Source organism: Lates calcarifer, unplaced genomic scaffold (assembly GCF_001640805.2).
Source record: "Lates calcarifer isolate ASB-BC8 unplaced genomic scaffold, TLL_Latcal_v3 _unitig_1959_quiver_1416, whole genome shotgun sequence".
Lineage (NCBI taxonomy): Eukaryota > Metazoa > Chordata > Actinopteri > Centropomidae > Lates > Lates calcarifer.
In genome coordinates, this window is record NW_026115877.1 from 1 (window position 1) to 27214 (window position 27214).

General features: G+C 40.7%; 3 protein-coding genes and 17 non-coding genes across 20 annotated transcripts; 9 read left to right on the forward strand and 11 right to left on the reverse strand.

The window, feature by feature from the left end:
- Positions 1-2543: 2543 nt before the first annotated feature.
- Positions 2544-7913, reverse strand: LOC108891413 (cell division cycle protein 123 homolog). Its single transcript, XM_018688541.2, has 13 exons — positions 7758-7913; positions 7390-7461; positions 7058-7121; positions 6733-6765; positions 6432-6527; positions 6144-6250; positions 5571-5622; positions 5360-5435; positions 4667-4789; positions 4370-4398; positions 4170-4278; positions 3859-3995; positions 2544-2921 (listed from the first exon to the last, which is right to left on the reverse strand). Exons 1-13 carry the CDS (start codon positions 7829-7831, stop codon positions 2859-2861), a joined length of 1035 nt encoding a protein of 344 aa, XP_018544057.1. The 5' UTR covers positions 7832-7913; the 3' UTR covers positions 2544-2858.
- A 552-nt stretch (positions 7914-8465) lies between these two features.
- On the forward strand, positions 8466-11915 carry LOC108891412 (ADP-sugar pyrophosphatase). The gene is made up of 8 exons (XM_051067723.1): positions 8466-8550; positions 8903-8976; positions 9624-9691; positions 9777-9829; positions 9913-10020; positions 10138-10233; positions 10436-10792; positions 10874-11915. Exons 2-7 carry the CDS (start codon positions 8920-8922, stop codon positions 10582-10584), a joined length of 531 nt encoding a protein of 176 aa, XP_050923680.1. The 5' UTR covers positions 8466-8550; positions 8903-8919; the 3' UTR covers positions 10585-10792; positions 10874-11915.
- Positions 11916-12214: 299 nt separating this feature from the next.
- Positions 12215-12286, forward strand: trnaq-cug (transfer RNA glutamine (anticodon CUG)). The gene has a single exon. It is a non-coding gene; the product is annotated as a tRNA-Gln (tRNA).
- A 319-nt stretch (positions 12287-12605) lies between these two features.
- On the reverse strand, positions 12606-12688 carry trnal-cag (transfer RNA leucine (anticodon CAG)). The gene has a single exon. It is a non-coding gene; the product is annotated as a tRNA-Leu (tRNA).
- Positions 12689-12932: 244 nt separating this feature from the next.
- trnal-cag (transfer RNA leucine (anticodon CAG)) lies at positions 12933-13015 on the forward strand. The gene has a single exon. It is a non-coding gene; the product is annotated as a tRNA-Leu (tRNA).
- A 267-nt stretch (positions 13016-13282) lies between these two features.
- On the forward strand, positions 13283-13354 carry trnaq-cug (transfer RNA glutamine (anticodon CUG)). Its single transcript has one exon. It is a non-coding gene; the product is annotated as a tRNA-Gln (tRNA).
- Positions 13355-14319: 965 nt separating this feature from the next.
- trnaq-uug (transfer RNA glutamine (anticodon UUG)) lies at positions 14320-14391 on the forward strand. The gene has a single exon. It is a non-coding gene; the product is annotated as a tRNA-Gln (tRNA).
- A 692-nt stretch (positions 14392-15083) lies between these two features.
- Positions 15084-15166, reverse strand: trnal-cag (transfer RNA leucine (anticodon CAG)). Its single transcript has one exon. It is a non-coding gene; the product is annotated as a tRNA-Leu (tRNA).
- Positions 15167-15390: 224 nt separating this feature from the next.
- trnal-cag (transfer RNA leucine (anticodon CAG)) lies at positions 15391-15473 on the forward strand. The gene has a single exon. It is a non-coding gene; the product is annotated as a tRNA-Leu (tRNA).
- Positions 15474-15740: 267 nt separating this feature from the next.
- On the forward strand, positions 15741-15812 carry trnaq-cug (transfer RNA glutamine (anticodon CUG)). Its single transcript has one exon. It is a non-coding gene; the product is annotated as a tRNA-Gln (tRNA).
- Positions 15813-16225: 413 nt separating this feature from the next.
- On the reverse strand, positions 16226-16308 carry trnal-cag (transfer RNA leucine (anticodon CAG)). The gene has a single exon. It is a non-coding gene; the product is annotated as a tRNA-Leu (tRNA).
- A 185-nt stretch (positions 16309-16493) lies between these two features.
- trnaq-cug (transfer RNA glutamine (anticodon CUG)) lies at positions 16494-16565 on the reverse strand. The gene has a single exon. It is a non-coding gene; the product is annotated as a tRNA-Gln (tRNA).
- A 1867-nt stretch (positions 16566-18432) lies between these two features.
- Positions 18433-20509, forward strand: LOC108891411 (uncharacterized). The gene is made up of 2 exons (XM_018688538.2): positions 18433-18601; positions 19301-20509. The coding sequence occupies exons 1-2, from the start codon at positions 18526-18528 to the stop codon at positions 19948-19950; spliced, it is 726 nt and encodes a 241-aa protein (XP_018544054.1). The 5' UTR covers positions 18433-18525; the 3' UTR covers positions 19951-20509.
- A 2667-nt stretch (positions 20510-23176) lies between these two features.
- trnaq-uug (transfer RNA glutamine (anticodon UUG)) lies at positions 23177-23248 on the reverse strand. The gene has a single exon. It is a non-coding gene; the product is annotated as a tRNA-Gln (tRNA).
- Positions 23249-24214: 966 nt separating this feature from the next.
- trnaq-cug (transfer RNA glutamine (anticodon CUG)) lies at positions 24215-24286 on the reverse strand. The gene has a single exon. It is a non-coding gene; the product is annotated as a tRNA-Gln (tRNA).
- Positions 24287-24553: 267 nt separating this feature from the next.
- Positions 24554-24636, reverse strand: trnal-cag (transfer RNA leucine (anticodon CAG)). Its single transcript has one exon. It is a non-coding gene; the product is annotated as a tRNA-Leu (tRNA).
- A 224-nt stretch (positions 24637-24860) lies between these two features.
- trnal-cag (transfer RNA leucine (anticodon CAG)) lies at positions 24861-24943 on the forward strand. The gene has a single exon. It is a non-coding gene; the product is annotated as a tRNA-Leu (tRNA).
- Positions 24944-25776: 833 nt separating this feature from the next.
- trnaq-cug (transfer RNA glutamine (anticodon CUG)) lies at positions 25777-25848 on the reverse strand. Its single transcript has one exon. It is a non-coding gene; the product is annotated as a tRNA-Gln (tRNA).
- A 577-nt stretch (positions 25849-26425) lies between these two features.
- On the reverse strand, positions 26426-26508 carry trnal-cag (transfer RNA leucine (anticodon CAG)). The gene has a single exon. It is a non-coding gene; the product is annotated as a tRNA-Leu (tRNA).
- Positions 26509-26725: 217 nt separating this feature from the next.
- On the reverse strand, positions 26726-26797 carry trnaq-cug (transfer RNA glutamine (anticodon CUG)). Its single transcript has one exon. It is a non-coding gene; the product is annotated as a tRNA-Gln (tRNA).
- Between the last annotated feature and the right edge of the window lie 417 nt (positions 26798-27214).

A 27214-nucleotide genomic window follows, 5' to 3' on the forward strand; every position in this document is an offset into this window, starting at 1 on the left:
CAGTGCATGTTGTTATGGCAATAATAGGAGCTGATGGGATGCTGCTCATGCATCCTGTCCGACAGAGAGAGGTGTGTGTGTGTGTGTGTGTTGTGTGTCTGGTCGGGATGTGTCAGCAGTAAATTCGCAATGCGCCAACTTGCTGACAACAGCCATCATGCATCCATCACACTTTAGGATCCCTGAAGGCGTCTGCATGGATCAGCACAGCCGAGCGGGGATCAGCAGCGACCCCGGCTGCAGCTGCACGTTCACCTGGGTTTAACCGGCCCGCATAACACCTGGATTACAAAGTTTCAGTTTGCAGAGGAGCACTGATCCCCCTGACTCTGACAGCTGCGGGGGCTGAGGTCAGCCCAGGCCGGTTACCGCTCACAACACACAAACACAAACACACCGCACTCACGTTAGACCCACTCCTGCTTTTAGTACTTTGTGTGTGTGTGTGTGTGTGTGTGTGTGTAACTCTGTAGGGAAACACAGACAGGAGGAGGAGGGAGGGAGGGAGGGAGAGGGGAAGGACAGTGTGTTGCAGCCTCAGCTGCTCATGAGTATTCCGGCTGCAAACTACTGCAGCTCTTCCTCAGCAGCAACCAAGGAAAACTCCTGTCCCTCCTTAACCCCCCACCCCCCATCCTCATCCTTTACTCTGAGTCAGCAAATCTGACCCCCTCCCTGATGAAAGATGATTACCCAGCTGCAAAGGAAGGAGGAGAGGAGAGAAGAGGAGGGCATGAAAAGAGAGGATGAAGGTCAAGGGAGATGAAGGGGCAGACTTCTCACTTACATCTTAAAACACGGCCATAAATTGGAGTTGGGCACACATACAGAGATCATTTCAGCAGCTGGGTTCATAAGAGGAGCCAAGAACCAATGAGAGACATTTTAGCTTGGTGAGAAACTGATATCCTGATATTTCTTCTCACAGCAACCATTTCAGCCTTTGTTCACATTGCACAGACTGTGTGCAGAATTGGCTGCTGAAGTCAATCATACAGTTATATTTATCCACAGATGAATATTTTCTTAAGCCTATGTCATCCAGAGATAAGCATTTACACATCTACCACAGCAAAATGAGAGCTAATTTCATCCCCTTAGCTAATCCAGATGAGGCTCAGGTCACAGCCACAAACCACAGGTCTTTTTACAGAAGACATTTTGACATGTCACAGTAAGAAAAGCACAGGTGTGAATTATACAATAGATTATGGTTGAATTTATGGTATTGTGCACGCTGGCTCGCTACCATGGTTTACTGGGATACTTGAATAGAACAGAGCCATTGTTAATGTTATTATTAGCAATACCACTGCTTTTCCTACAAGCCAAAATATCTGCTGTGGAAAAGGCCAATCACATAACTTCCCTAGATATCTTTCCTTAAGGAGGAAATGATGTCACTCCATCAGTGAGAGTTTCAACAAAAACGGAAACTTAAGGGTCAGTTTTATAATGGATTAGACTACAGTTGTTAATTTGGTAAATTTCCTAACTGATTCTACTTTTTTCAAGCAAAACCCCCCCAAGTGTTAGTATGTTGTTGTTGGCTGCAGACTGAGGTTCATCATTGGTCTAGTTTTATAGTTAGCATTAAGCCGCCCCAGAAAGTGCAAATGAAGTACTAGAGTTAAAAATACGCCCACAACATTTTGCAGTTTGCCTTTAACACCACAACCCAGGGTACAGATATCAGCTGTGAAGCTCGTCCTGCATTGCAAGTCAAACTGGGACACCACCTCCAGGTCTGGACGGTATGTTTACAGCCAGATTTCATTTTCATGATGATTAATATGAAACATTCCCCACAATATGTGCCTTGTATACTGTTACAGCGTTTCACCCAGGGAGCTGTAACTCTCAGTGCACCAGCTCTTTCCATCTCCCTGTAATTGCTCTATCAGTCCACTGAAGGAAAAAAACCAAAATGAACTGCCCTGCACCGTACGTGCACAGCTCATTTAGCTCCCGGCATAATGAGAGCTTGCGTAAAAGCACAATCAATTTCTAATGTGCTAGTTTACCGCACCCCACCAGACTGACAGCCGAGTCAATACACGACAAGAAATTTAATGGTGTTTTTTGGAGCAACAGTCTACAGCGATGCATGATGGGAAAACAGGACTCGAAAAGAGTGCCCGGAGCGACTCGGAGCAATGACTGTGTCAAAACTGCTTAGAGAAAATTGGCAGAGGGGAGATGGAGGGGAAGGGGTGGCTGGGAAGAAAAAAATTAAAGGTGACTAAAGTGATGACCGGCTTAGTGTTAAATAAAGAAGTCTGTCACAGCCTCATAACACACCAACACAGAGGTACAATGAAATGTGTATGTGGACTAGTTCATTTTGAATCCAGAGACACTATTTGGGCTGAAATTAAGTCACATAAACTAATATACACACTAATTTTAAAGTAGAAAAGCAAGCATTCTTTACAGTTTTACTGAATATCCCCTGCAATAACACAGTTTCCCCCAAAACAAATCATTTAATCAAAACTGAAACAACCAAACCATTCGACACTGGCAGAGGCCTCCCTCCCGCCCGTCTCACAGAGCCATTACGACTGGCAAGACAGCTCTCAGCAGAGTCAGAGGCAGGGAACAAGAAAATGAATCCTCAAAGAGCCGTTAACATGATCTGTTAATTTAACATGTTCCATTAAACTAACGCAAGAGAGCTACTTAAGAAACCTCGGGTACACCATGTACTGTTACCAGGAGAGAGCGTGAGAGAAAACAGGCTGAAATAAAAGATAAGCTCAAACAGGACAGAGGGTAAAGAGTCACTTCATGCAGACAACATTATGTGGAGGACTGTTGACACTAGCAGCTATTCTTCAGGTTTCAGGGGAACTGTGTCACTGTGGAGCGTTCTCCTCCTCTTCCTCCTCCTCCTCAGATTCTTCCTGCTGACTTTTCGTCTGTGGAGAGGAGAGAAGAGGAAACTTTAAGACACACCCTGTACTCAATTTTATACCCCAAGTCTGATTCTAAACCGTGTTTGGATGTGAACTAGAATCACAATGGAATAGAGGTTCTCTGAATTCAGGCATTCATGGACTCTATTGTCATCCATTCATACACCCACAGGGTGGGGGCTGCATCCAGTTCCAGCTGACACTGGGACATCAGTTTCTGCAATAATCCTGAGTTCCCTTCAATCACTGGGGGCAGGAACCACAATACAAGCAGCTATTTTATTGCAAATACATAGAGGGAAACAAACAACTCACTGTGCCGATGCCTGTATTGTCATAAAAAACAAAATTCCAAGGACATCAAGTGCAATGTCAGAATTTCATCTAGCATGAACATGTGAATGCTATTTTGAATCATACATGGAGGTGGCAGAGTCCACCACTGACAACACAAATTACTTTACAGTGAGGCAACTAATCAATGTAAATACCTTTGGTGGCTATAGTAGAAAATGTAAGCCATAAAAAAACTGTGTCCGATATGATGAAATTTTTAAGGATTATAGCTTTAGGGTTTGGGATGGATCAACGTTATAAATAATAAAACACACTCGGTTAACGTTATAGAAAGATGATAGTTACAGTTAATTAAGAGGTGAACGCTAAAGGTGCCCTATGGATTTCTTTTGTAAACAAACAAAAGTTATGTTTACATACAGTGTTACTCACCATAATTCATCTATTTGTTAGTTTAATACTCTTTTGGAAATGATGATGAGATGTAAAAATATTAAGCAAATCTCTACTGAAATCATTTAATTTATTTTAGTATCTGAATGATTGGCAAACAAGATCTGAAAACCAAGCCAAGAGGAGAATGTGACTACTCCACTACACTAAAGCCTGAAAGCCAGCTGGTGAAGCTATTTGAATGTCTTACCAGTTTGAGGAAGTCAATGAGTTTGTAGGCGTCTTCTCCGGTGGAGAGGTCCACAAAGTCCCGTGGGATCCTGTAGCTCAGACAGGGACTGGGCTGCACCGTCACCTCGCTGTTTGTGTAGCGGAACGCCGGGCCTCCTGCACATGTACAGATACCATGTGGTGATTATGAAACTGTTGTCAGTCTTGACTGAACGTACTTGAGTTTAAGACTCAAGTTCAGTGTTACCACACTCATCAAATACAGACATATGACACAGCCGAGCCTTTATCCATGTACAAACAGACAGTCAACTAAATTAATGTGATGGCTGACCTGTTGGTGGGCGATTTCTCCACCAGACGTCAGCTCCTCCCAGCTGAACAGCAGTGAGTCTGTCACCTCTCCGAATGGGTTCAAGTCGATCAGCCACACTCTGCCCTGCAAAACACACACAACACAATGAGTGTAACACAATTTGCAAGGGGCATATTTGAAAACTGACTAAATCAGAATTCATTAGTATACTTACTTGGCTATCTCTGTAGACATCAAACACAACTGCAAAACAGAAAAAAAAAGAATATAAACCACTACATTATGCAATAATTTAATATTTACATTACTTTATCAAAGTATTGTGAACATAAAAACTTTAAGAAACTATTAATTCTACCTGAAATTAAAATTTTAAATCACAAACAAATGAAATATTACTTTGCACATTTGATAAATCTTCCCATGAATTTTCTCCTGCTTCAACAACCCATTCAAAAGTAAATATTTCATCATTTTAAGTAAAAACGGAGTTGATAGAAGGTGTGCTTACAGTCTTCATCCAGAAATTTGTACTGGATGTGCTGGCTGAAGAATTCCTGTATGGCCTGACAGATCTGCTCCTCCTGCTTCAAGATGTGATGGTAATACTGAGTGTAGTCTCTCTGGGATATAGCTGAGAGATCAGACAGATTCACCGTCAGGCGAGCTAAAATTGAATTTTCTAACTGTCTCTAAATTAGCCTGCTGAATAAATGCACTCCTCAAACATTATTATGTCTATGGAAGCCCTGAGAGGCAAGTGAGGATATTTTGTTTAGCCAGAATCATTTTTTAAGTCTGTGAAAACAGCTGACTTTTTTTTTTCTACCTGCCTGCCCTAAGACTTTGTCTTTATATTATTTTACCTAACCTCCCAAAGCCTGTCTGGCAAAAAGCCTTTGCCCATTAAAACACATTTCTAGACAGACATGACAGTAATGTTACATAATTTGCTGACACAATATATGTACCTTGAGTCTAGAGTGCATGGAGAAATTAAAAATCACTTAAATGTGAGAAAAATATCAATGCTTTTTGTCCTATGGAGACAGGAGTATGTCATGACCAAAAAATAAAATAAAATAAAAATGTGCATGCATCCTGTTTTCATATGAAAAAAGTGGATTTGGATGGTGATTTCCCATATGTCTGGGGACAAAGCGAAGTGAAGACTGACGATGTGAGTGTGAGTGGGGGGTTTTACCAATCAGTTTGTTTTCTTTGACAAAGCAGCGGAACTCTCCGCCAGGAATCAACTCGCTCCACTTTCTCAGGACCAGCTGAGGACAAAAAATAACACAAGTTAAAATCCAGAGGGTGTGTGTGTGTATAGACAAAATTATGTACACAATGAGCATTACAGCAACTGCAACACAAATGAGGCCAATTGATTTAAGCATGAAGGATAAAAATACCTCATAGTTGAAGACTGGATCTGGGGAATCCTGGTCACTACAATGAAGGAATCTGCAAATAGAAATGCAAAACCAACATGAAATTAACACAATAACATTAAAATGCATGCTTTGTAGCATCACAAGTTCAACACAAAAGCATATATCACATGTATTTTCTCTGCTCACACACACAGTTTTCTCAAGCAGCACAGCAGTAAATCACTTGCTGTGTTCAATGTTCAACATGCAGAGCACAGAAGCATGAAACATAAATCTACATCAGTGATCTAAACTCTGACCAGTCTCCCTGTCTCTGCTGTTGAGATGCACGCTGCTGCTACCACCATGCTTCATTACAAGGATAGTTTTAGCCAGGTGAAATGCCTGTTGCTCGCCACACAGTATTTGGAGTTCTAACTGATGACTGATGGGCAAAACTGGCAATTTTATGCAATTAAAATCGAAATTACAACCCCAGTAATGTGTGGAAAGGGTGAAGGGGGTCTGGACACTTTCTGAAGCCATTGTAAATGCAAAATAAGCCACAATATTTGTTTGCGTGTATTGGTATTGTTGGGTAGTGAGGCTTACGGCTGCGTCAGGTCGTGGGTGATGAAGTCTGAACTTTTGAAGAGCAGAAATATATCACTGAGACTGTGACACTGCAGGGAACTGTTCAGAGCAATCCAGTTAGCATCCTGGAAGAGACATAGATACACACATTCATACACAAACACAAGTTATGCCTCACCGCTTAATGTTGTAGTACAAAATGCAGCTCCTTATTCGTCAGCGTGCTGAAAAGTACAGGGTTTGTAGCAACAAATAATTTGTCAGTTTTTTCCATTTTTCATAAAGCAGCTGAATGCAGTGTCTCACCCGAGGAGCACTCCAATTGAGTTTGGGAAAGACACGTCCACCCAGGGCATTTATGGCCTCAAGTACTTTAGAGGTGAATTCTGGGAACTCAGGAGCCTGGCAGACACAATCATCATTGCATTATTATGCTATATACATGGGGGTAACATGTTACGCCACTCATTTTAATAACAGGAGCAGTTATGCACAATAAAAGTGAAGAGGAAGACTTCACACTTAAGTAAATATAGATTTTAAGCACTGAAATGTTTTATCAGGTAAATGGTGGTGCATTTTAACAAGAAACAGTTAATGTCCTTACTGTGACAGTGCTGGTTGTCTCATCATCTGACCACTAGAGGGGAGTAGAGAACAAGATTTAATACAGTTTTGACTCAACTGTTGATGCTCTCTGTTGATGCTCTCTCAGATTGTGCATCCATCAGACAAATTAGTTATATAAAAAGATGGATAATTCATGGAAAATATGACATTCCTACTTAATACATTTCTAAAAACAGACTTGAAATTTTCACAGAAGATGTAGGATTTTTAAATATATTTTATTAGTTTAGTTACTCACTAATGTTTCACTGTAAATTAACTCTTCATTTTAAAAACAAGAATTTTGATTGCTGTTCCTGTACCTGAATGTCTTCCTCTGCATCTGAGTCGCTGTTGTTAGTGTGTGTCTGCTGTGTGTTATGGTCACTGTAGAGAAAAGAAACCACAGAGAAAAACTGGTCAATGTAGCAGCTGCATTACAAAATAGAGGCACACACACTTTCCTGCTACAAACAACCCCACAGCAGCTTTACACTGATGCCTCTCAAACGCAGCAAGTCACCTGACTCACATGCAAGTACTAAAAGAGGAGCAGCATCCTGAGATGGAGCTGAAGCTGTGTGTGTGTGTGTGTGTGTGTGTGTGTGTGTGTGTGTGTGTGTGTGTGTGTGTGTGTGTGTGTGTGGCCTCATACCTCCCAGAGACTACCAGTGTCCCATCGTCCAGTAAATAGTCTATTACATTCTGAGGCAGTGGGAGAATCAGACTGTAAAATAATAAAAAGGATCATTTCAAAGTATGAACACATGTAATGTACATACTAGCGTAAACAATGGACAACACCGGACAGAGGTGGAAAGAATACGGAAGTCGAAGAAAACTGTTATGAAAAGGATTTAAACACACAGTTAAGAAATAAAGTCAGGCAGTAAGATAGAGATGGCAGCTATCTGTTTTCTGTCTGGTAGCTAACGTTAGCTGTCGGCTCAATGGGCTGCATTTAACCGCAACAACAATGAAATTATTTCCTCCTGGATTTCTGAACAAACGGCAGGTGTCTACCTTTTAATCGTATATTTCTTGAATATCGGATACCAAACCGAAAACTGACAGTTGACAACTTGCTCCTTCTTCATGCTGCAATATCCTGTAATGGAAAAGTGTCCATCACTAAATATCGTCCGAACCACTAATATTTTGTTGGAGCTGTCGAGGGCATTTTGAAATTTTGGAGCAATATTTATCTATATTCGCGCTGTTATAAATTATTTTTCTGTTTACAGATAAAATGGATAAAGAGTCGAAAAACGGTTGATTTTATTTCTGGAATTAAGTGGTAATTTAGTGTTTTCAGATGGGGAGCTCTTTTTGAGGTGCACATGTGGGCGTGGTTGAAGGAAAACCCGCTGACTTGTGACATAGATCGTTTATTGTTAAGAATTGTCACTCAACATCTAAAACAATTAAGGTCAACGTCAATCCTCATTCTCACAACACACAACAAAAATCTATTTCAAAATGTGACATAATCACAATGACTAGCTAATATTGTTTTTTTTTTTTTTTTTTTTTTTAAAAAACACAATCTATATATTAGGAGGCACTGCATTTGAATAGGCACATTTGCTATTTATTGTAAATTATTGCATTTTATATGAAAACTGTAGTTAGAACAACTGTTACTGAATCTACAGAATAAACAAGTGATAGAAGTTATTCCAAAACACTATTAAGTATTAAATGTCATCTTTCATACGTGACTCTGGTGACGTTCGCGGTAACCGGAAGTGATAGCAGAGTGACACCTCTGTGTTTCTGTCCTATCTCTACTACTTACACACGGTTGAGATTTCACGTGAGTTAAGTTTAGTCTTTTTCCGTTTTACGTGATTGTTTTAAGTTTAAAATACACGAGCTCCCGGCCCTCTTAGTATGATAAAGTGTACAGCAGCTAGCTAAAGTAAAATTAGCAGAGGAACCAGCAGAGAAGCTAAATGTGGTAACGTAACGGGCGGTGTTGAACTTGGTCATAGTTCCCTGGCTGTAGCAGCTAATTGAGCAACTCATGATCAGAAACGTCTCGTCTCGACAGCGTTAAAACTGTGGCTACAACTCTGCATTTTGTTTAAGTTCTCAGTTGAAGCTTTTTTGACTCGTGTTCTGTTCCTGGTTGAATCTTTCTAACTCGTCTTCAAATCCATTTTCAGCTGTCCAGATATTAACAATGAGCAGCTCTGAGGAACCTAAAGTGACCACAGCTCCACACATAGTGAAAGAAGAGGTACGTCTGTTTTGAACGTTTCTACAACAGGTTTGCTTGATAAAACTGGATGTCACCTGTAATAACACAAGGCTATAATTACACCTGCAGTCTAATGCTATTTGATACAATCACACTGCAAAAATACAAGTATTTGTAAGACTGTGTCTCCATCATATCACAGAGCTGAATCAACACCTCTCTGATGGAGAAGTAAAACTGAATATAATTGCAGGGCTTTTGTATTGGGTCTCTTTATGTCATAGAAGTCACCTGATAGATCTGATGTTAGTTTAATCACAGCATTCCCTTATAGCTTTCATTAAACTGGTGAAGAGATCACAGAATCTAATATTATAAAATCATATGATGCTGAATTATTTTTGCCATTGCTTTCCCATGACAGTTTCACAGATCACCATAGACACAAAGTATCCAAAAAAAATCACCATCATCACCATCTATTATAATGTTTCCCCTCAATCTATCAGTGAATAAAAATGTTAAATCTCAATTTTCAGTACAAAGTCTATATTTATGAGACATTTTTCAAGTCACAGCTCCTTTTATTGAGCTGTTTAGCTGTAAAGTATTGTGATGTGTACAGGCATTATATACCTGTCAGGTCATCTTAGCTCAGTGTATCCATGCTGCTCTCTGTGTTCCAGCTCATGGCAGCAGGAAAATGGGTAAAACTGGAGAAAACAACATATGTGGACCCAGCTGGAAACACCAGGTAGCGCTCTATCATTCATTAACATGGTTTAAAAATCAAGCAATTCCCCTTTGTGCTGGTTTCAGTCCCTGTTTTCATCCACTAGAACCTGGGAGACTGTGAAAAGGACAACAAGGCAAAGCAACACAGAAGCAGATGGTGATCATAGCCCCCCCCCCTTCTCTGGTTATTCAGTGTGTGATAGAGTTGCTCAGGTTGTAACACAGTTTATTTTCCCCCAGGTGTGGGAATCATCGCCCTCCTGAAACGGACGCTCCACAAAGACTGTGTGGTGATGGTGAAGCAGTTTCGTCCTCCTCTGGGATGCTGCACTCTGGAGTTTCCTGCAGGTCAGACAGTTTTTCACTCACAGTTATGGAAATCAGTTTGATCGACACACGGATTTTCTATTGTCATAGCTTTGTTTTCTGACACTCAGTATTGTTTTCTGTCTCTGCTGTGCTCAGGGTTGATTGACGACGGTGAAACTGCAGAGGCTGCAGCACTGAGGGAGCTGAAGGAAGAAACCGGCTACAAAGGGGAGGTAGTAGGAGTCACTCCAGGTATTCTTACACAGAGACAAACTCTACATTTGATTGCATTAGCTGCCTCTACCACTTGTATCTTATCTCTTGTATATGTTGGAGAGGTTTAGGGGTACCACACTGGTTTATCTTCCAGAACTACAATGCAAGTGATAGATTTTGAAAGTTTGGGAGGTGTGTAAGTATGCAGTGTTTTGTAATGTCACTGATTTGATTGTAGTGACCTGCCTGGACCCCGGGCTGTCCAACTGCACCACCCAGATTGTCCTGGTCAACATCAATGGGGACGAAGCCGAGAACATTAACCCAACACAACAGCTCGGTGAGAGGACTCGTTCATACACTCACTCACTACATTTGCATGCATAGAATCTTCAGGTTTTATAGTCTCTAATATTCCCATCTTCTCTTGTGTTCTTCCACAGGTGATGGAGGTGAGTTACGTTTCATACTTTTTCATAAATATTCTATTTTCTGTCAGAAAACAGATCATGACACAAGCTTCTTATCTCTCTCTCTCCAGAATTCGTAGAAGTCATTCTTTTACCTCTTGATGAATTCCAGATGAAAATAGATGGTGAGACTTTTTCCGAGTGAGGTTATAATGAGCAGTACAGACCATGTCACAAAAATACGCTAACATGCACTTTGCTTGCAGATCTGCTGAAGAAAGAGAAAATAGTGGTGGACGCTAAAGTTTACATCTTCGCCATGGGGATGGTTCAGGCCTTCTTCAAACCAAGGGAGCTCCCTGTCCTGAAGCAGTAACATTCAGGACAAGAGTGAGAGGAAGAAATAGTCTTTTCTGTTACACAGGGCTCCTACACAGGACTGGAAAATTTGGAAATGTGCTGAAAAGGAAACTGAGGATTTCCAAATGCTATTAAGACATTCTCTGAGGAATTTAAATATTTGTGTCTGTGAAATTTAATGACCATCCATAGAGCAGTATGGCAGAACACAAAAATCTTGAAATCAGATTCTTGGATTTAGAAACTGAACCTATGAAGGAGCCCTGGTTACACTAAATGTACTGGACCACTTTTTGCTCTCCACCTGGAAACATACTCTGGTGGCCAACTGTCACATTATTTGCACACTTAAAGCAGAATATGTTTCAGGCATTAGTCTTGTATGTCTTAAGTGACTAGCAGTCATTTCCAGGTTTTTATGAGAGTATAAGTAGTATAATGGGATGCAATTTATTGTGATTTTATTTAGTGATTGTTAAACATTCCTTACATGTGCTAACTGTTTTGCTGAATTAATGGAGGGGGAAAAAAACAACCTATAAAACCTCAATGGTAAATATGAGGTAGTGGTATCAGAATCAATGAACAGATAAATCAGTCAATCCCACATCCCTGGTCTGGAATTTGTCTGAAGGCGTCCTGGTAGCTAAAGGAATTCACCAACTAGCATTAGAGAAAGTAAATGAGCCGTCACACAGTAACACCTGTAGTGTGATGACAGTAACATATTAACAGTGTTAATAACACAAAGGGTTTTTACTTTTGGCTCCACTGTAATGTACAACAGAGGTACTGTGCTGATGAAGGCAGGAAGTGATTAACAGGAAATATTCCATGCTGTGCCTCCAACCTCATTATGGTGCATTTAACTGGAGACTAATATTGTACTTACTGTAGAAACTAGAGATTACTGACCAATGAATAAATGTGATACAGCCTTTGCTCTTACCAGAATCTTCTGTCTCAAACTGACACGACAGCAACAACTGATCCAGTGATAGAAGGGAAAGTACTTATGCTAAACCATAGCACTGCAGGCAGGCGAGTGTGTCCACCCTACAGGTCATATTCCCTTTGTGTGAACCATTCATTTGCAATACATGGACACTGGTCCTGCAGCAGGTGAGCAGGACATCATGGGCCGCTCGTCCTCACTGGAAATGAATAAAGACAGACAAGAAGAATAAGAGTTAATAACCTCAGCAACACAACAGGTGAAGAATTCAACAACATTACTTACATGTAGTGGTTCCATGGTGTAATGGTTAGCACTCTGGACTCTGAATCCAGCGATCCGAGTTCAAATCTCGGTGGGACCTGATTTTAACAGGGGTAGCTAGTTGTACCGCTTATAATTTGTGATGCACATTTGAGAGCACAATCAGAAAAGCATGAAGTGATTATGAGCATTATTTACTCACATAAACTGTACAAGTTTTCTCAAATGTTATGTTTGAATATGAAAATGAGGCATTATCTAATTAAATATGCACTAATTTGTGTTAAGGTCAAGAACAGAAATCTGATCAGTAGATAAAGCCAGGTTCAAAACTGTTGTTTACTTTTGTTGACTTTAGAGTCAAAGACTTTGACACAGATACCCTTACACCTTACCACTGCTGAGATGAAAAGGTATGCTGTCAGAAGTGGGATTCGAACCCACGCCTCCAGGGGAGACTGCGACCTGAACGCAGCGCCTTAGACCGCTCGGCCATCCTGACTGTGTCTGCTGTGCCTCAGGGTGAAAGGGAGCAGATGAATCTCATTAGTTCTTCTGCTTTCACTGAGAAATGCAGTGTGTTTGTTTTATTGTATGTTTTGGTGGAGTGGGGTGAGGGACGGAGTTTAGGGCCAAATGAAGATTTTTTCCATCCCAACCCCCAAAAACAAACACACTGCATCTCTTAATGAAATCAGGTGATTTAATCTGCTCACTGAGACTCTCAGGAAACAAAACCACATGCAGTCAGGATGGCCGAGCGGTCTAAGGCGCTGCGTTCAGGTCGCAGTCTCCCCTGGAGGCGTGGGTTCGAATCCCACTTCTGACAGCACACCTTTTCATCTCAGCAGTGTCAGTTACATGTATAAATGGTGCAGGAAGATGTCTGTGCTGCTGCTGTAAAGAATGGTCGTTAGATACAGTAAACTGTAACTGTGAACACTTAGAAAATCAGCTTTCAAAACAACAGAATCATTGTGGCATTTCCCACTCTACACTTGATTGTGAATATAGCGTGACACGTGTTGATGTCTTTAATCACACTGAAAAGTTATGTCATTGTCGTTGAAGTGTCTCACAGAAATCCTCTTGTAGTGGTTCCATGGTGTAATGGTTAGCACTCTGGACTCTGAATCCAGCGATCCGAGTTCAAATCTCGGTGGAACCTGATTTTAACAGGGGTCCACTGCTGTACCATCTGCACTGAATCTGGTATTTGTTAAACACTATGTGAAAACAATTAATTGGTCCTGAGCAATAAGGTATTATTCACTCAATTAAATCAATAAAAAAAACTGCTAATTATTAATAATTACTGAAAGTCAGAAAATGATACAAACAAACCAGCTAATCAAGACAGCAGTTTGGTCTGGTAGTGATATATAGCAATGTTTCTGGTTAAACAAGAAGGATCTTGTGTGTGATGATTAGCACTGTGGACTCAGACTCCAGTGATATGAGTTTAAATCTCAGTGGAACCTTATTAAAGTGAATTTAGACTGAAAAGACCATGGTAGTGTTGTTACATTCACACTGCGAGCCTTAGTGCTCAGTTCAGATTCACGGCTCCCCCCTGTGTGCCACACTGGAGTCATATCAGAGCACCATCAGTGGCAGACTGAGACCACTGAGGAGCACTACAGAACATGCTGTCACAACCCATCCCCTGTGTGACTTTCATTTCCTGTTTTATTTTGAAATCACTTCACTCTTTTGTGTCTTTTGTGGTTTTTACTTCCTGCCTCTATGTGTTTTCCCGCCTGTTTTCTATCACACCTGTGTCTCGTTTGTTAATCATTAACCTGTGTATATGTAGTCCTGTCTTCACTCTTTAAGTTTGATGGAATGTTGTGTTGTGTTGTGTTGTGTTGTGTTGTGTTGTGTTGTGTTGTGTTGTGTTGTGTTGTGTTGTGTGACAGGTGCACAATTAAATTAAAGTGTAACATTTATTATTATTATTGAAGATTTTCAATACCTTTGGTCCTGATAAGTTGGTTAACCTGGGATAAAAACTGATCTTTCAGTGAGAGAGGGAGTGACACGTGAGTTACATTTACAATCATTAAACAAATGCTGTTATGTTGTATACTGTTTCATATGCAACTGATCAACATAAACAACCCTGTGTGTGTTGGTTCCATGGTGTAATGGTTAGCACTCTGGACTTTGAATCCAGTGATCTGAGTTCAAATCTCAGTGGAACCTGGTTTAAAGTTTGGTTAAAGGCAAAGCTGAGCCAGTGAAATACTCCCCAAAAAATCTACCTTAAGTAACCCAACGTACATTGGTGTGTTTCAAGGTTTATCAGATACCACACTCACCCACTGTGAGCACTGTACAGCAGACACTGATAAATTATTGATTCTCACTGATGAGTTTTGTTTTTTTTTTTTGCCTGAAAAACATTAAATCATATTTATTTATTTTATATTCATATTTTACATAAATACTCTGCATATTTTTATATATCTCTTTATATTTTTTATTTTCTATCTATGCACACACCATGAACTGATGCGTTTAGAAATAGTATTCAAACATGTAACCATACTCTTTATTGACCAAACATTACGTTGTTAAATATCATCAGATATGACTGGACTAATTGTGTAGGTGTGATTGTAAACAGTGTGAAGGCTGTTTGGTAAATTCAGCAGATCATTAACTAAGCAGCACTCACAGAAAATGCACTGTCAGTTGTTCACTGGTCTTTGCTGCTCTCTAGTGGATGTTGTCAGTACAAGACTGACATGAAATCTGTCACTGTCTATGTGCTTTACCAGCTGGTCCACTCAACAACACAACATGCAACATGTACAGAGCTACACATGGAACAGACACCCTCACACCTTTTCACCGCAGTGGCAGTACAATGCTGCTGAGATGAAAAGGTGTGCTGTCAGAAGTGGGATTCGAACCCACGCCTCCAGGGGAGACTGCGACCTGAACGCAGCGCCTTAGACCGCTCGGCCATCCTGACTGTGTCAGAGTGTGTCTGTATGTTTGGGGGGCAGAGTGGGGGAGGGACAACAGTGACAAAACTTTTCACTGTGATTAATTTTGTGATGTTTACAATCACAGACTGTACATAGCAGTTAAGGCAGGTGTTGCTGTGTTCACACGCAAGTGTAGAGTGGGAAAAGGGAAAACCTCCCCTCCCCCACTCTGCCCCCAAAAATAAACATACAGACACCTTCAGACACAGTCAGGATGGCCGAGCGGTCTAAGGCGCTGCGTTCAGGTCGCAGTCTCCCCTGGAGGCGTGGGTTCGAATCCCACTTCTGACAGCACACCTTTTCATCTCAGCAGTGTCAGTTACATGTATAAATGGTGCAGGAAGATGTCTGTGCTGCTGCTGTAAAGAATGGTCGTTAGATACAGTAAACTGTAACTGTGAACACTTAGAAAATCAGCTTTCAAAACAACAGAATCATTGTGGCATTTCCCACTCTACACTTGATTGTGAATATAGCGTGACACGTGTTGATGTCTTTAATCACACTGAAAAGTTATGTCATTGTCGTTGAAGTGTCTCACAGAAATCCTCTTGTAGTGGTTCCATGGTGTAATGGTTAGCACTCTGGACTCTGAATCCAGCGATCCGAGTTCAAATCTCGGTGGAACCTGATTTTAACAGGGGTCCACTGCTGTACCATGCACTGAATCTGGTATTTGTTAAACACTATGTGAAAACAATTAATTGGTCCTGAGCAATAAGGTATTATTCACTCAATGAAATCAATAAAAAAAACTGCTAATTATTAATAATTACTGAAAGTCAGAAAATGATACAAACAAACCAGCTAATCAAGACAGCAGTTTGGTCTGGTAGTGATATATAGCAATGTTTCTGGTTAAACAAGAAGGATCTTGCTCTTTAATTAAAAGGTGTATTTCTTGCTTTGTCTTAGTACAAATTTGTTTTAGTCCAGGGCTGCAACCATAGTGGTCACACTCCAGGCAACTGGGAGGAGGTCAGCCATCATCTTCCTGCACCATTTATACATGTAACTGACACTGCTGAGATGAAAAGGTGTGCTGTCAGAAGTGGGATTCGAACCCACGCCTCCAAGGGAGACTGCGACCTGAACGCAGCGCCTTAGACCGCTCGGCCATCCTGACTGCCTGTGGCTTTGTTTCCTGAGAGTCTCAGTGAGCAGATTAAATCACCTGATTTCATTAAGAGATGCAGTGTGTTTGTTTTTGGGGGTTGGGATAGAAAAAAATTCACCGTGGCCCTAAACTCCTTTTCTGCTTGTGCATCACATTTTGTGAGAGGTACGACCAGCAAGGCCTTTGGAAGCAGCAGGTCCCACCGAGATTTGAACTCAGATCGCTGGATTCAGAGTCCAGAGTGCTAACCATTACACCATGGAACCACTACATGTAAGAGACGTGTTCTGACAGCACACCTTTTCATCTCAGCAGCATCGTACTGCCACTGCAGTGAAAAGGTGTGAGGGTGTCTGTTCCATGTGTAGCTCTGTACATGTTGCATGTTGTGTTGTTGAGTGGACCAGCTGGTAAAGCACATAGACAGTGACAGATTTCATGTCAGTCTTGTACTGACAACATCCACTAGAGAGCAGCAAAGACCAGTGAACAACTGACAGTGCATTTTCTGTGAGTGCTGCTTAGTTAATGATCTGCTGAATTTACCAAACAGCCTTCACACTGTTTACAATCACACCTACACAATTAGTCCAGTCATGATACAGTTAGTCGTCCCTGACCTTGACCTCTGACCTCAGATCTGATGGTGGGGTCCACTCTTCCTCATTGTCACTCTCATCAAACTCACTGTCCTCACTGTCTGAAGGAATGACTCTAACTGTCCAATAACATTCCTCCTTCCCATTAAAAAAGTGTTGTAAATGTTAGTACATGGTTTGACTATTGTCATAATTATACAGCTCATCACCCAATGCTCTCCAAACATGGTGGTTCTCAATCCTGGTCCTGGGAATCCCCATTCTGACTTCAACACACCAGATTCATGTGATCAACTGGGTATTATCTGCTGCAGCTGATAACAAGCCGATCATCTGAATCAGGTGTGTTGGAGCAGGGATGCATCTAAAACATGCAGGGCAGGGGATCCCCAGAACCACAGTTAATAACCACCTTAATAAAAGTGGTCTAACTGCACAATGTTGCCCTGAGGCAATGAACAAAATGCCCCACTACTTTAGTAAGTAAATGAAAACAAAATGTGTCTTTAAGCCAAATATACTTTATATATATATATATTCATGCACATGCATTTTATTTCAATGTAAACATGTAAAAAAGAGATTTTTATCTCACCAACTTCTGACATTTCCAGGTGAAATGTCAAAGCCACTTCTACTCCTCATTACATTAGATGGAGACATGTCCTGTGACATTACAAAAGAACATTTAAAAATGTAAAAGGCTGGTAATAACCAAAAAGCTGGTTTGTTGTCTGAGATGCCAAAACGGGTCAGGTTACTCAGACTGAATTTCCTGGATGATATTTCAGTAGCTCAGCATTGCCTTGTAAGGTCTCCATCTGTAACCAAACTTTAAATCAGGTTCCCCTGAGATTTGAACTCAGATCACTGGATACAAAGGGCAGAGCTGTAACCATCACACCATGAAAACAGCAACAACAAAAGGCAAAGTTTACTGACTGTAAATGTAACTCACACATTTCAGATCAGTTTTTATCCCATCTTAACCAAACTATCAGGGCCAAAGATATTTCACACAATAGAAAAATGTGTCATGAAGTGCAACAGTGACTTATTATTGATAACTGATGATGCAGATCAATAAATAGTAAATGCGGAAAAATCAATGCTCATAATAAATATTGAAGAAATGATGTTACATCGTGAAATCAATAATTGAATTGTTAAATAAGTGCTGAAATGAATACTTAAATGAGGCTGTGTTAATGAATTAATTCAAATCAAAAGCCTGTCATCCTTCAGTAAATTTTAAATCTCTCATTGTTTATGTTATTTTATTTATTCGTTATTTACCCCTGGAATCTCTCAACAAATCAATCATTCATTAATCAATTATCAAAATATTGTTCTATTGATTGATTAACAGTTTAAAAATAACATATTTTATATTTATTATAAATATTATACTTTCAGCTCTTCGCATTATAAAAATGGAATGTAACTTCTGCTTTCTGTCACTGAAGTCATGGTGATGATGACGTGTAGAGCTGTCTCTATAAAAACACAGCTAATCATTCTAATTTCATCATTCTACACCTGAGCGCCGACACAAGTTGAAACTCTTCGACTGTAAAAGCGAACATCTTCTTCGTGGACAACACAAACCGTCAAAGTGACAAAAAAAATGCCCTCCACTGGTTTCCACCGAGAGAAGCACCTGCTGACCTTAGGCATCGTCCGTGTGCTGGATGACCGCTATGGTAAATCATAGTCCACACATTCAAGACCAACATTAACCGTTACACCTGAGTCACACCTGTTATTTTAGTGTAAATTATTATTGACGACCAAATTTCATGAGTGTGCATATAACAGGTGGAAAATGTCTGAATATTGATGTTGTGTTCAAGAAACACAGCAGTTTTGAGAGGGTGCACAAGTGTCGTCGAGTTCATGTTAAAACTATAGGACAAAGATGGCGACAGGACATTTTTTTAAAAGATGCTAAAAGTTGTATATGTTGCACGCACCGTTTAAACTTATGGGAACGAGCCAGAGGCAATCATCTGACGTCAGTGTGGTCAACCTGAGGCCTTGGTTTTCATATGTGGACGGTTGAGTTTGTGTGTTTTAACTGTAGGTGCGGGATTAAAGCATCACATCCATAAATCCAAACCTGTTTATTCTAACCCTGGTGGAAACATGATATCAAAGCATTTATTGATTAAGTAATTAATTGATTTCTGACTTAACCTGTGATTTAGACCTGAAGCCCTGTCAATGTAAATCCACTAGGAAAATCCATTTTTGCTTAAAGCTGCTTAAGTTTTTAATTTGTTGGGACAGAGAGCTTTAAAGTCATGACTGCTCAGTTAACTCCAGATTTGAATCCAGGCTTTAATCAGTCTGATCACGTCATGACTAATGTGACTCATGTTTTCCTTTTTCTTTCCATTCAGCTGATCTGCTGAGGCACAATCAAGTTGTTCAGCTGATTGTGACAAACCTGAGGAACCGTCCTCTCAGCAGATCAACCATCAACTCCATGTCCAAGTCCATAGCGAGCCTGTACCACAGCCTCGTTACAGGTTCCAAGGACTTCCCCTCAGTTCCTCTGGAGGGATTTCTCCGCCCACGCCTCATGGCTACACCGTTTGCCAAGGCCGGGCAGAGGCAGGGGGAGAATGCGACACCATCTCCTCTTACAGAAGCACCAGCAGGTATGATGGTGCCCGCTGCAGGCTCCTGCTCTTCACACATACTGTTTCCACCTCTTCCCGAGAAGGCGGAGCTCGCAGCATTGAGGGCGGACCGTAGGAACTGTGTCCGCACCGTGGAGTCTGACAGCAGCAGTGTCACCAGAGTCATCTCCACTGTGTTCAGGACCGACAGCACAGAGCTGACCAACCGCTGGAGAGTGACCGACTACAGCTCAGACGGACACACTCTCATGTCTGTCCTCTGTCAGTTCACAGAGAAGTCGGCACAGTGTGCGATGACTCAGTCAAAGAGGAAGAGGGAGGAGACCACGTCCACCTCCAACACCTCCACCACCACCACCACCAGCAGCAGCAGCTTCTCTCCACCAAAGAAGCGCTTGAGAGTGTGACTGGATCTAACACCATCCTCCACCAGTTCTCATGCTCCAAGCAGACATTAAGCAGCTCCTGTTGGACCAATGCGTCTGGCAGGGCTGTTATTGTAAATATGTATATAGTTGATTTCATCCTGGTACACAGGTCAGTGTTTTTGGTGCTTCCTGCACCTTTCTTTCTTTCTTGGTGCTGGCCTGTGTCTGATATTGTACAAAACATGAGGGAGCTTCCAGGAACTCTTGAGAGAGGAGCTCTCTCCAAAGACTGTCACCTGATTTTTTCCAAACTGGATGAATTGGAAACTCTAATTTGCCTCATTAATGGCACTGACTCATCACTAGCATCACAAGCTTCAGAGTCAAGTCTGAGCTAGGACTGAGAAGACCTGTAACAACAGCTGCAGGGACAGAGTCAGAGCCTGAAAACACTCATGATCCAGGTCGACGAGGAAGAACAGGCTGAGAGAAGAAGCAGGAAAAGACAAGAACAGCAGCAACAGAGAGTGAAGAGCTTCACCTCACCTGCACTTCTCAGCCAACCAGACCAGCCAGTGGTGGACAGAGTGGACAACAGGTGAGTGTTGGCTATAAAAGCTGTAATCTTCAGTTTGTGTTCAAGTGTAGTGACATGTTTCTAAATAATCGAATCATTAGAAACATCTGGAGGTTTTAACTTGTTTCCTCTTATCTGCTGTTTGTCTTTTAGAAAGAGAAGAAGAGTCCAGATGAGACCAGCAGAGGAGACACCATGCACTGTCAAACCTCTTATTATAAAATGGTAAGTTTACATTTGAATCTCATCAGAATTCCTACACAGACAAGAAGTTCCTCTGGTGCTCAAGTTGTTTATGAAGTTTAACTTTTCTTATCTGTCTTTTGCCTTTTAGAGAGAGAAAACAACATGAGGAACAGACCAGACCAGACCAGACCAGGGACGAGGAGACAGGACGCCATGGACTGTGAGCCCTCTTATTAAAAAACATAAGTTTACATGTATATTATTATCAGAATTGTACATGATGATAAATAATTCATGAAGTTATTAACTGTTATTTCTTATCTGTCAGCTCTGTAAACTCTCATTTAAAAAAAGACAAGTTTAAATTTATTATTATTATTATTATTATTATTAATAATAGTAGTAGTAGTTGTGTTATTATTATCAGAATTCCTACACAGATGAGAAGTTCCTCTGGTGCTCAAGTTGTTTATTAAGTTTAACTTTTCTTATCTGTCTTTTGCCTTTTAGAGAGAGAAAACAACATGAGGAACAGACCAGACCAGACCAGACCAGGGACAAGGAGACAGGACACCATGGACTGTGAGCCCTCTTACTAAAAAAGATAAGTTTACATATATATTCTTATTATCAGAATTTCTACACAGATGAAAAGTTCCTCTGGTGCTGAAGCTGATTATTAACTGTTAGCTTCCTTATCTGACATTTGTCTTTCAGAGAGAGGACACAAAACAACATGAGGAACAAAGAGAGGAGACCAGACCAGACCAGGGCTGAGGAGACTGATGCACTGTGAACCCTCTTATTAAAAAAGATAAGTTTACATTCATTATATGTCTTCATCAACAATTCTATGATGATAAATAATTCTTCTTTATACATCATTTTGATGAAGTTATTAACTGTTATTTCTTCTTATCTGTCACTTGTTTTTTAGAGGAGAGGAGGGAGGATGCAGTACAGAGCTCTGTAAACTCTCTTTTACAGAAAGATAAGTACATGTTTATTTTATGTTATTATCAGAGTTCCTACACAGATGAAAAGTTTTTCCTGGTGCTGAAGTTGTTTATGAACTGTCACCTTCCCTTGTCCTCCACTTGTCTTTTAGAGAAAAGAGATGAAACAACATGAAGAGAAACGAGTCAGAGACCAGACGAGACGAGTGACAACCAGAGGAGACACCATTCACTGTGAGCCTTCTTATTAAAAAGATAAGTACACATTTATTATGTATTGTTTTCTGAATTATATATAATTTTCTTTTTACATCATTCTGATGAAGTTATTAACAGTTGTTTCCCCTCATCTGTCATTAGTCTTTCAGAGAGAGAAGAGGAGAGGAGTTGAAGGGAGAAGGAGACAGCATGCAGAGTGAACGCTCTCATTTAAAAAGATGAGTTTACATTTATTTCATTCAATCATTAAAACTCATATATTGTTGAATTCTTCACCTGTTGTGTTGCTGAGGTTATTAACTCTTATTCTACTTGTCTGTCTTTATTGATTTCCAGTGAGGACGAGCAGCCCATGATGTCCTGCTCACCTGCTGCAGCACCACAACATGTCATAACTGACAACTGTCTGCTGATGTTATTTAAAGATGAATGTTACTGATGCTAATGTTAACGTCAGTGCTTTCTGTCTATAATAAACTGCTTTACACTGGACAAGTTACAGTGTGTGTTTGTAGTGATGCTCAGAGCTGTCAGCACATTTGGAGACTTGTACATTTCAACACGTGTCATGCTATGTTCACAATCAAGTGTAGAGTGGGACATGCCACAATGATTCCGTTGTTTTGAAAGATGATTTTCTAAGTGTTCACAGTTACAGTTTACTGTATCTAACGACCATTCTTTACAGCAGCAGCACAGACATCTTCCTGCACCATTGATACATGTAACTGACACTGCTGAGATGAAAAGGTGTGCTGTCAGAAGTGGGATTCGAACCCATTCTGCATGTGGTTGTATTTCCTGAGAGTCTCAGTGAGCAGATTAAATCACCTGATTTCATTACACCATGGAACCACTACATGTAAGAGACATGTTCTTTTCTGCCAGGCTCTTCAGAAACAATGACAAAACTTTTCACTGTGATTAATTTTGTGATGTTTACAATGACAGACTGTACATAGCAGTTAAGGCAGGTGTGCTGTGTTCACACACACAGACGCAGTCAGGATGGCCGAGCGGTCTAAGGCGCTGCGTTCAGGTCGCAGTCTCCCCTGAAAAGAGATATATAAAAATATGCAGAGTATTTATGTAAAATATGAATATAAAATAAATAAATATGATTTAATGTTTTTCAGGCAAAAAAAAAAAAAAACAACTCATCAGTGAGAATCAATAATTTATCAGTGTCTGCTGTACAGTGCTCACAGTGGGTGAGTGTGGTATCTGATAAACCTTGAAACACACCAATGTACATTGGGTTACTTAAGGTAGATTTCTTGGGGAGTATTTCACTGGCTCAGCTTTGCCTTTAACCAAACTTTAAACCAGGTTCCACTGAGATTTGAACTCAGATCACTGGATTCAAAGTCCAGAGTGCTAACCATTACACCATGGAACCAACACACACAGGGTTGTTTATGTTGATCAGTTGCATATGAAACAGTATACAACATAACAGCGTTTGTTTAATGATTGTAAATGTAACTCACGTGTCACTCCCTCTCTCACTGAAAGATCAGTTTTTATCCCAGGTTAACCAACTTATCAGGACCAAAGGTATTGAAAATCTTCAATAATAATAATAAATGTTACACTTTAATTTAATTGTGCACCTGTCACACAACACAACACAACACAACACAACACAACACAACACAACACAACACAACACAACACAACACAACACAATATTCCATCAAACTTAAAGAGTGAAGACAGGACTACATATACACAGGTTAATGATTAACAAACGAGACACAGGTGTGATAGAAAACAGGCGGGAAAACACATAGAGGCAGGAAGTAAAAACCACAAAAGACACAAAAGAGTGAAGTGATTTCAAAATAAAACAGGAAATGAAAGTCACACAGGGGATGGGTTGTGACAGCATGTTCTGTAGTGCTCCTCAGTGGTCTCAGTCTGCCACTGATGGTGCTCTGATATGACTCCAGTGTGGCACACAGGGGGGAGCCGTGAATCTGAACTGAGCACTAAGGCTCGCAGTGTGAATGTAACAACACTACCATGGTCTTTTCAGTCTAAATTCACTTTAATAAGGTTCCACTGAGATTTAAACTCATATCACTGGAGTCTGAGTCCACAGTGCTAATCATCACACACAAGATCCTTCTTGTTTAACCAGAAACATTGCTATATATCACTACCAGACCAAACTGCTGTCTTGATTAGCTGGTTTGTTTGTATTATTTTCTGACTTTCAGTAATTATTAATAATTAGCAGTTTTTTTTATTGATTTCATTGAGTGAATAATACCTTATTGCTCAGGACCAATTAATTGTTTTCACATAGTGTTTAACAAATACCAGATTCAGTGCATGGTACAGCAGTGGACCTGTTAAAATCAGGTTCCACCGAGATTTGAACTCGGATCGCTGGATTCAGAGTCCAGAGTGCTAACCATTACACCATGGAACCACTACAAGAAGACTTCTGTGAGACACTTCAACGACAATGACATAACTTTTCACTGTGATTAAAGACATCAACACGTGTCACGCTATATTCACAATCAAGTGTAGAGTGGGAAATGCCACAATGATTCCGTTGTTTTGAAAGATGATGTTCGAAGTGTTCACAGTTACAGTTTACTGTATCTAACGACCATTCTTTACAGCAGCAGCACAGACATCTTCCTGCACCATTTATACATGTAACTGACACTGCTGAGATGAAAAGGTGTGCTGTCAGAAGTGGGATTCGAACCCACGCCTCCAGGGGAGACTGCGACCTGAACGCAGCGCCTTAGACCGCTCGGCCATCCTGACTGTGTCTGAAGGTGTCTGTATGTTTATTTTTGGGGGCAGAGTGGGGGAGGGGAGGTTTTCCCTTTTCCCACTCTACACTTGCGTGTGAACACAGCAACACCTGCCTTAACTGCTATGTACAGTCTGTGATTGTAAACATCACAAAATTAATCACAGTGAAAAGTTTTGTCACTGTTGTCCCTCCCCCACTCTGCCCCCCAAACATACAGACACACTCTGACACAGTCAGGATGGCCGAGCGGTCTAAGGCGCTGCGTTCAGGTCGCAGTCTCCCCTGGAGGCGTGGGTTCGAATCCCACTTCTGACAGCACACCTTTTCATCTCAGCAGCATTGTACTGCCACTGCAGTGAAAAGGTGTGAGGGTGTCTGTTCCATGTGTAGCTCTGTACATGTTGCATGTTGTGTTGTTGAGTGGACCAGCTGGTAAAGCACATAGACAGTGACAGATTTCATGTCAGTCTTGTACTGACAACATCCACTAGAGAGCAGCAAAGACCAGTGAACAACTGACAGTGCATTTTCTGTGAGTGCTGCTTAGTTAATGATCTGCTGAATTTACCAAACAGCCTTCACACTATTTACAATCACACCTACACAATTAGTCCAGTCATATCTGATGATATTTAACAACGTAATGTTTGGTCAATAAAGAGTATGGTTACATGTTTGAATACTATTTCTAAACGCATCAGTTCATGGTGTGTGCATAGATAGAAAATAAAAAAATATAAAGAGATATATAAAAATATGCAGAGTATTTATGTAAAATATGAATATAAAATAAATAAATATGATTTAATGTTTTTCAGGCAAAAAAAAAACAACAACTCATCAGTGAGAATCAATAATTTATCAGTGTCTGCTGTACAGTCCACAGTGCTAATCATCACACACAAGATCCTTCTTGTTTAACCAGAAACATTGCTATATATCACTACCAGACCAAACTGCTGTCTTGATTAGCTGGTTTGTTTGTATTATTTTCTGACTTTCGGTAATTATTAATAATTAGCAGTTTTTTTTTATTGATTTCATTGAGTGAATAATACCTTATTGCTCAGGACCAATTAATTGTTTTCACATAGTGTTTAACAAATACCAGATTCAGTGCATGGTACAGCAGTGGACCTGTTAAAATCAGGTTCCACCGAGATTTGAACTCGGATCGCTGGATTCAGAGTCCAGAGTGCTAACCATTACACCATGGAACCACTACAAGAAGACTTCTGTGAGACACTTCAACGACAATGACATAACTTTTCACTGTGATTAAAGACATCAACACGTGTCACGCTATATTCACAATCAAGTGTAGAGTGGGAAATGCCACAATGATTCCGTTGTTTTGAAAGATGATGTTCGAAGTGTTCACAGTTACAGTTTATTGTATCTAACGACCATTCTTTACAGCAGCAGCACAGACATCTTCCTGCACCATTGATACATGTAACTGACACTGCTGAGATGAAAAGGTGTGCTGTCAGAAGTGGGATTCGAACCCATTCTGCATGTGGTTGTATTTCCTGAGAGTCTCAGTGAGCAGATTAAATCACCTGATTTCATTACACCATGGAACCACTACATGTAAGAGACATGTTCTTTTCTGCCAGGCTCTTCAGAAACAATGACAAAACTTTTCACTGTCACTCTGTCACTGTCTATGTGCTTTACCAGCTGGTCCACTCAACAACACAATATGCAACATGTACAGAGCTACACATGGAACAGACACCCTCACACCTTTTCACTGCAGTGGCAGTACAATGCTGCTGAGATGAAAAGGTGTGCTGTCAGAAGTGGGATTCGAACCCACGCCTCCAGGGGAGACTGCACCCTGAACGCAGCACCTTAGACCGCTCGGCCATCCTGACTGTGTCAGAGTGTGTCTGTATGTTTGGGGGGCAGAGTGGGGGAGGGACAACAGTGACAAAACTTTTCACTGTGATTAATTTTGTGATGTTTACAATGACAGACTGTACATAGCAGTTAAGGCAGGTGTGCTGTGTTCACACACACAAATAAACATACCGACACACACAGACGCAGTCAGGATGGCCGAGCGGTGCATCAAATGTGCATCACATTTTCAGGTCCCACCGAGATTTGAACTCGGATCGCTGGATTCAGAGTCCAGAGTGCTAACCATTACACCATGGAACCTCTACATGTAAGAAACGTGTTCTTTTCTGCCAGGCTCTTCAGTAACAATGACACAGGAGGATATTTGTCCCTCTCCTCTAAACAACTATTGATAGATACTGTAAACAGAAGATCACATTTCAAAACAGTGGAATCATTGTGGCATTGTGTGAGAGGTTACTGCCCCCCAGGAATAAGGATACTGCATTTCTTTATGAAATCAAAATAACTGGTAAAATATATGGACACAACCTCATTTGTGTATTCATATACTCTTATCCAGCTATTCAGACATTGATTTCATGAATTAATTTAGATTAGATGTGTAGATATGTGTGATTTCAAATACTGTGGAGGCTTTTCATTAACTACAGATATGACATATATCACTTTCTATGTGCTTGATCAGCGCATCATTACTTTATACACCATATGATG

Coding starts and splice junctions, on each gene's coding strand:
- LOC108891411 (XM_018688538.2), top strand. CDS start 18,526: ATGCCCTCCACTGGTTTCCACCGAGAGAAGCACCTGCTGACCTTAGGC. Junction 18,602..19,300: donor TGTGCTGGATGACCGCTATG/GTAAATCATAGT, acceptor CTTTCCATTCAG/CTGATCTGCTGAGGCACAAT.
- LOC108891413 (XM_018688541.2), bottom strand. CDS start 7,831: ATGAAGAAGGAGCAAGTTGTCAACTGTCAGTTTTCGGTTTGGTATCCG. Junction 7,462..7,757: donor AAGAAATATACGATTAAAAG/GTAGACACCTGC, acceptor ATTATTTTACAG/TCTGATTCTCCCACTGCCTC. Junction 6,251..6,431: donor TCAATTGGAGTGCTCCTCGG/GTGAGACACTGC, acceptor TGTCTCTTCCAG/GATGCTAACTGGATTGCTCT.
- LOC108891412 (XM_051067723.1), top strand. CDS start 8,920: ATGAGCAGCTCTGAGGAACCTAAAGTGACCACAGCTCCACACATAGTG. Junction 9,692..9,776: donor GACCCAGCTGGAAACACCAG/GTAGCGCTCTAT, acceptor TTCATCCACTAG/AACCTGGGAGACTGTGAAAA. Junction 10,021..10,137: donor CACTCTGGAGTTTCCTGCAG/GTCAGACAGTTT, acceptor TGCTGTGCTCAG/GGTTGATTGACGACGGTGAA.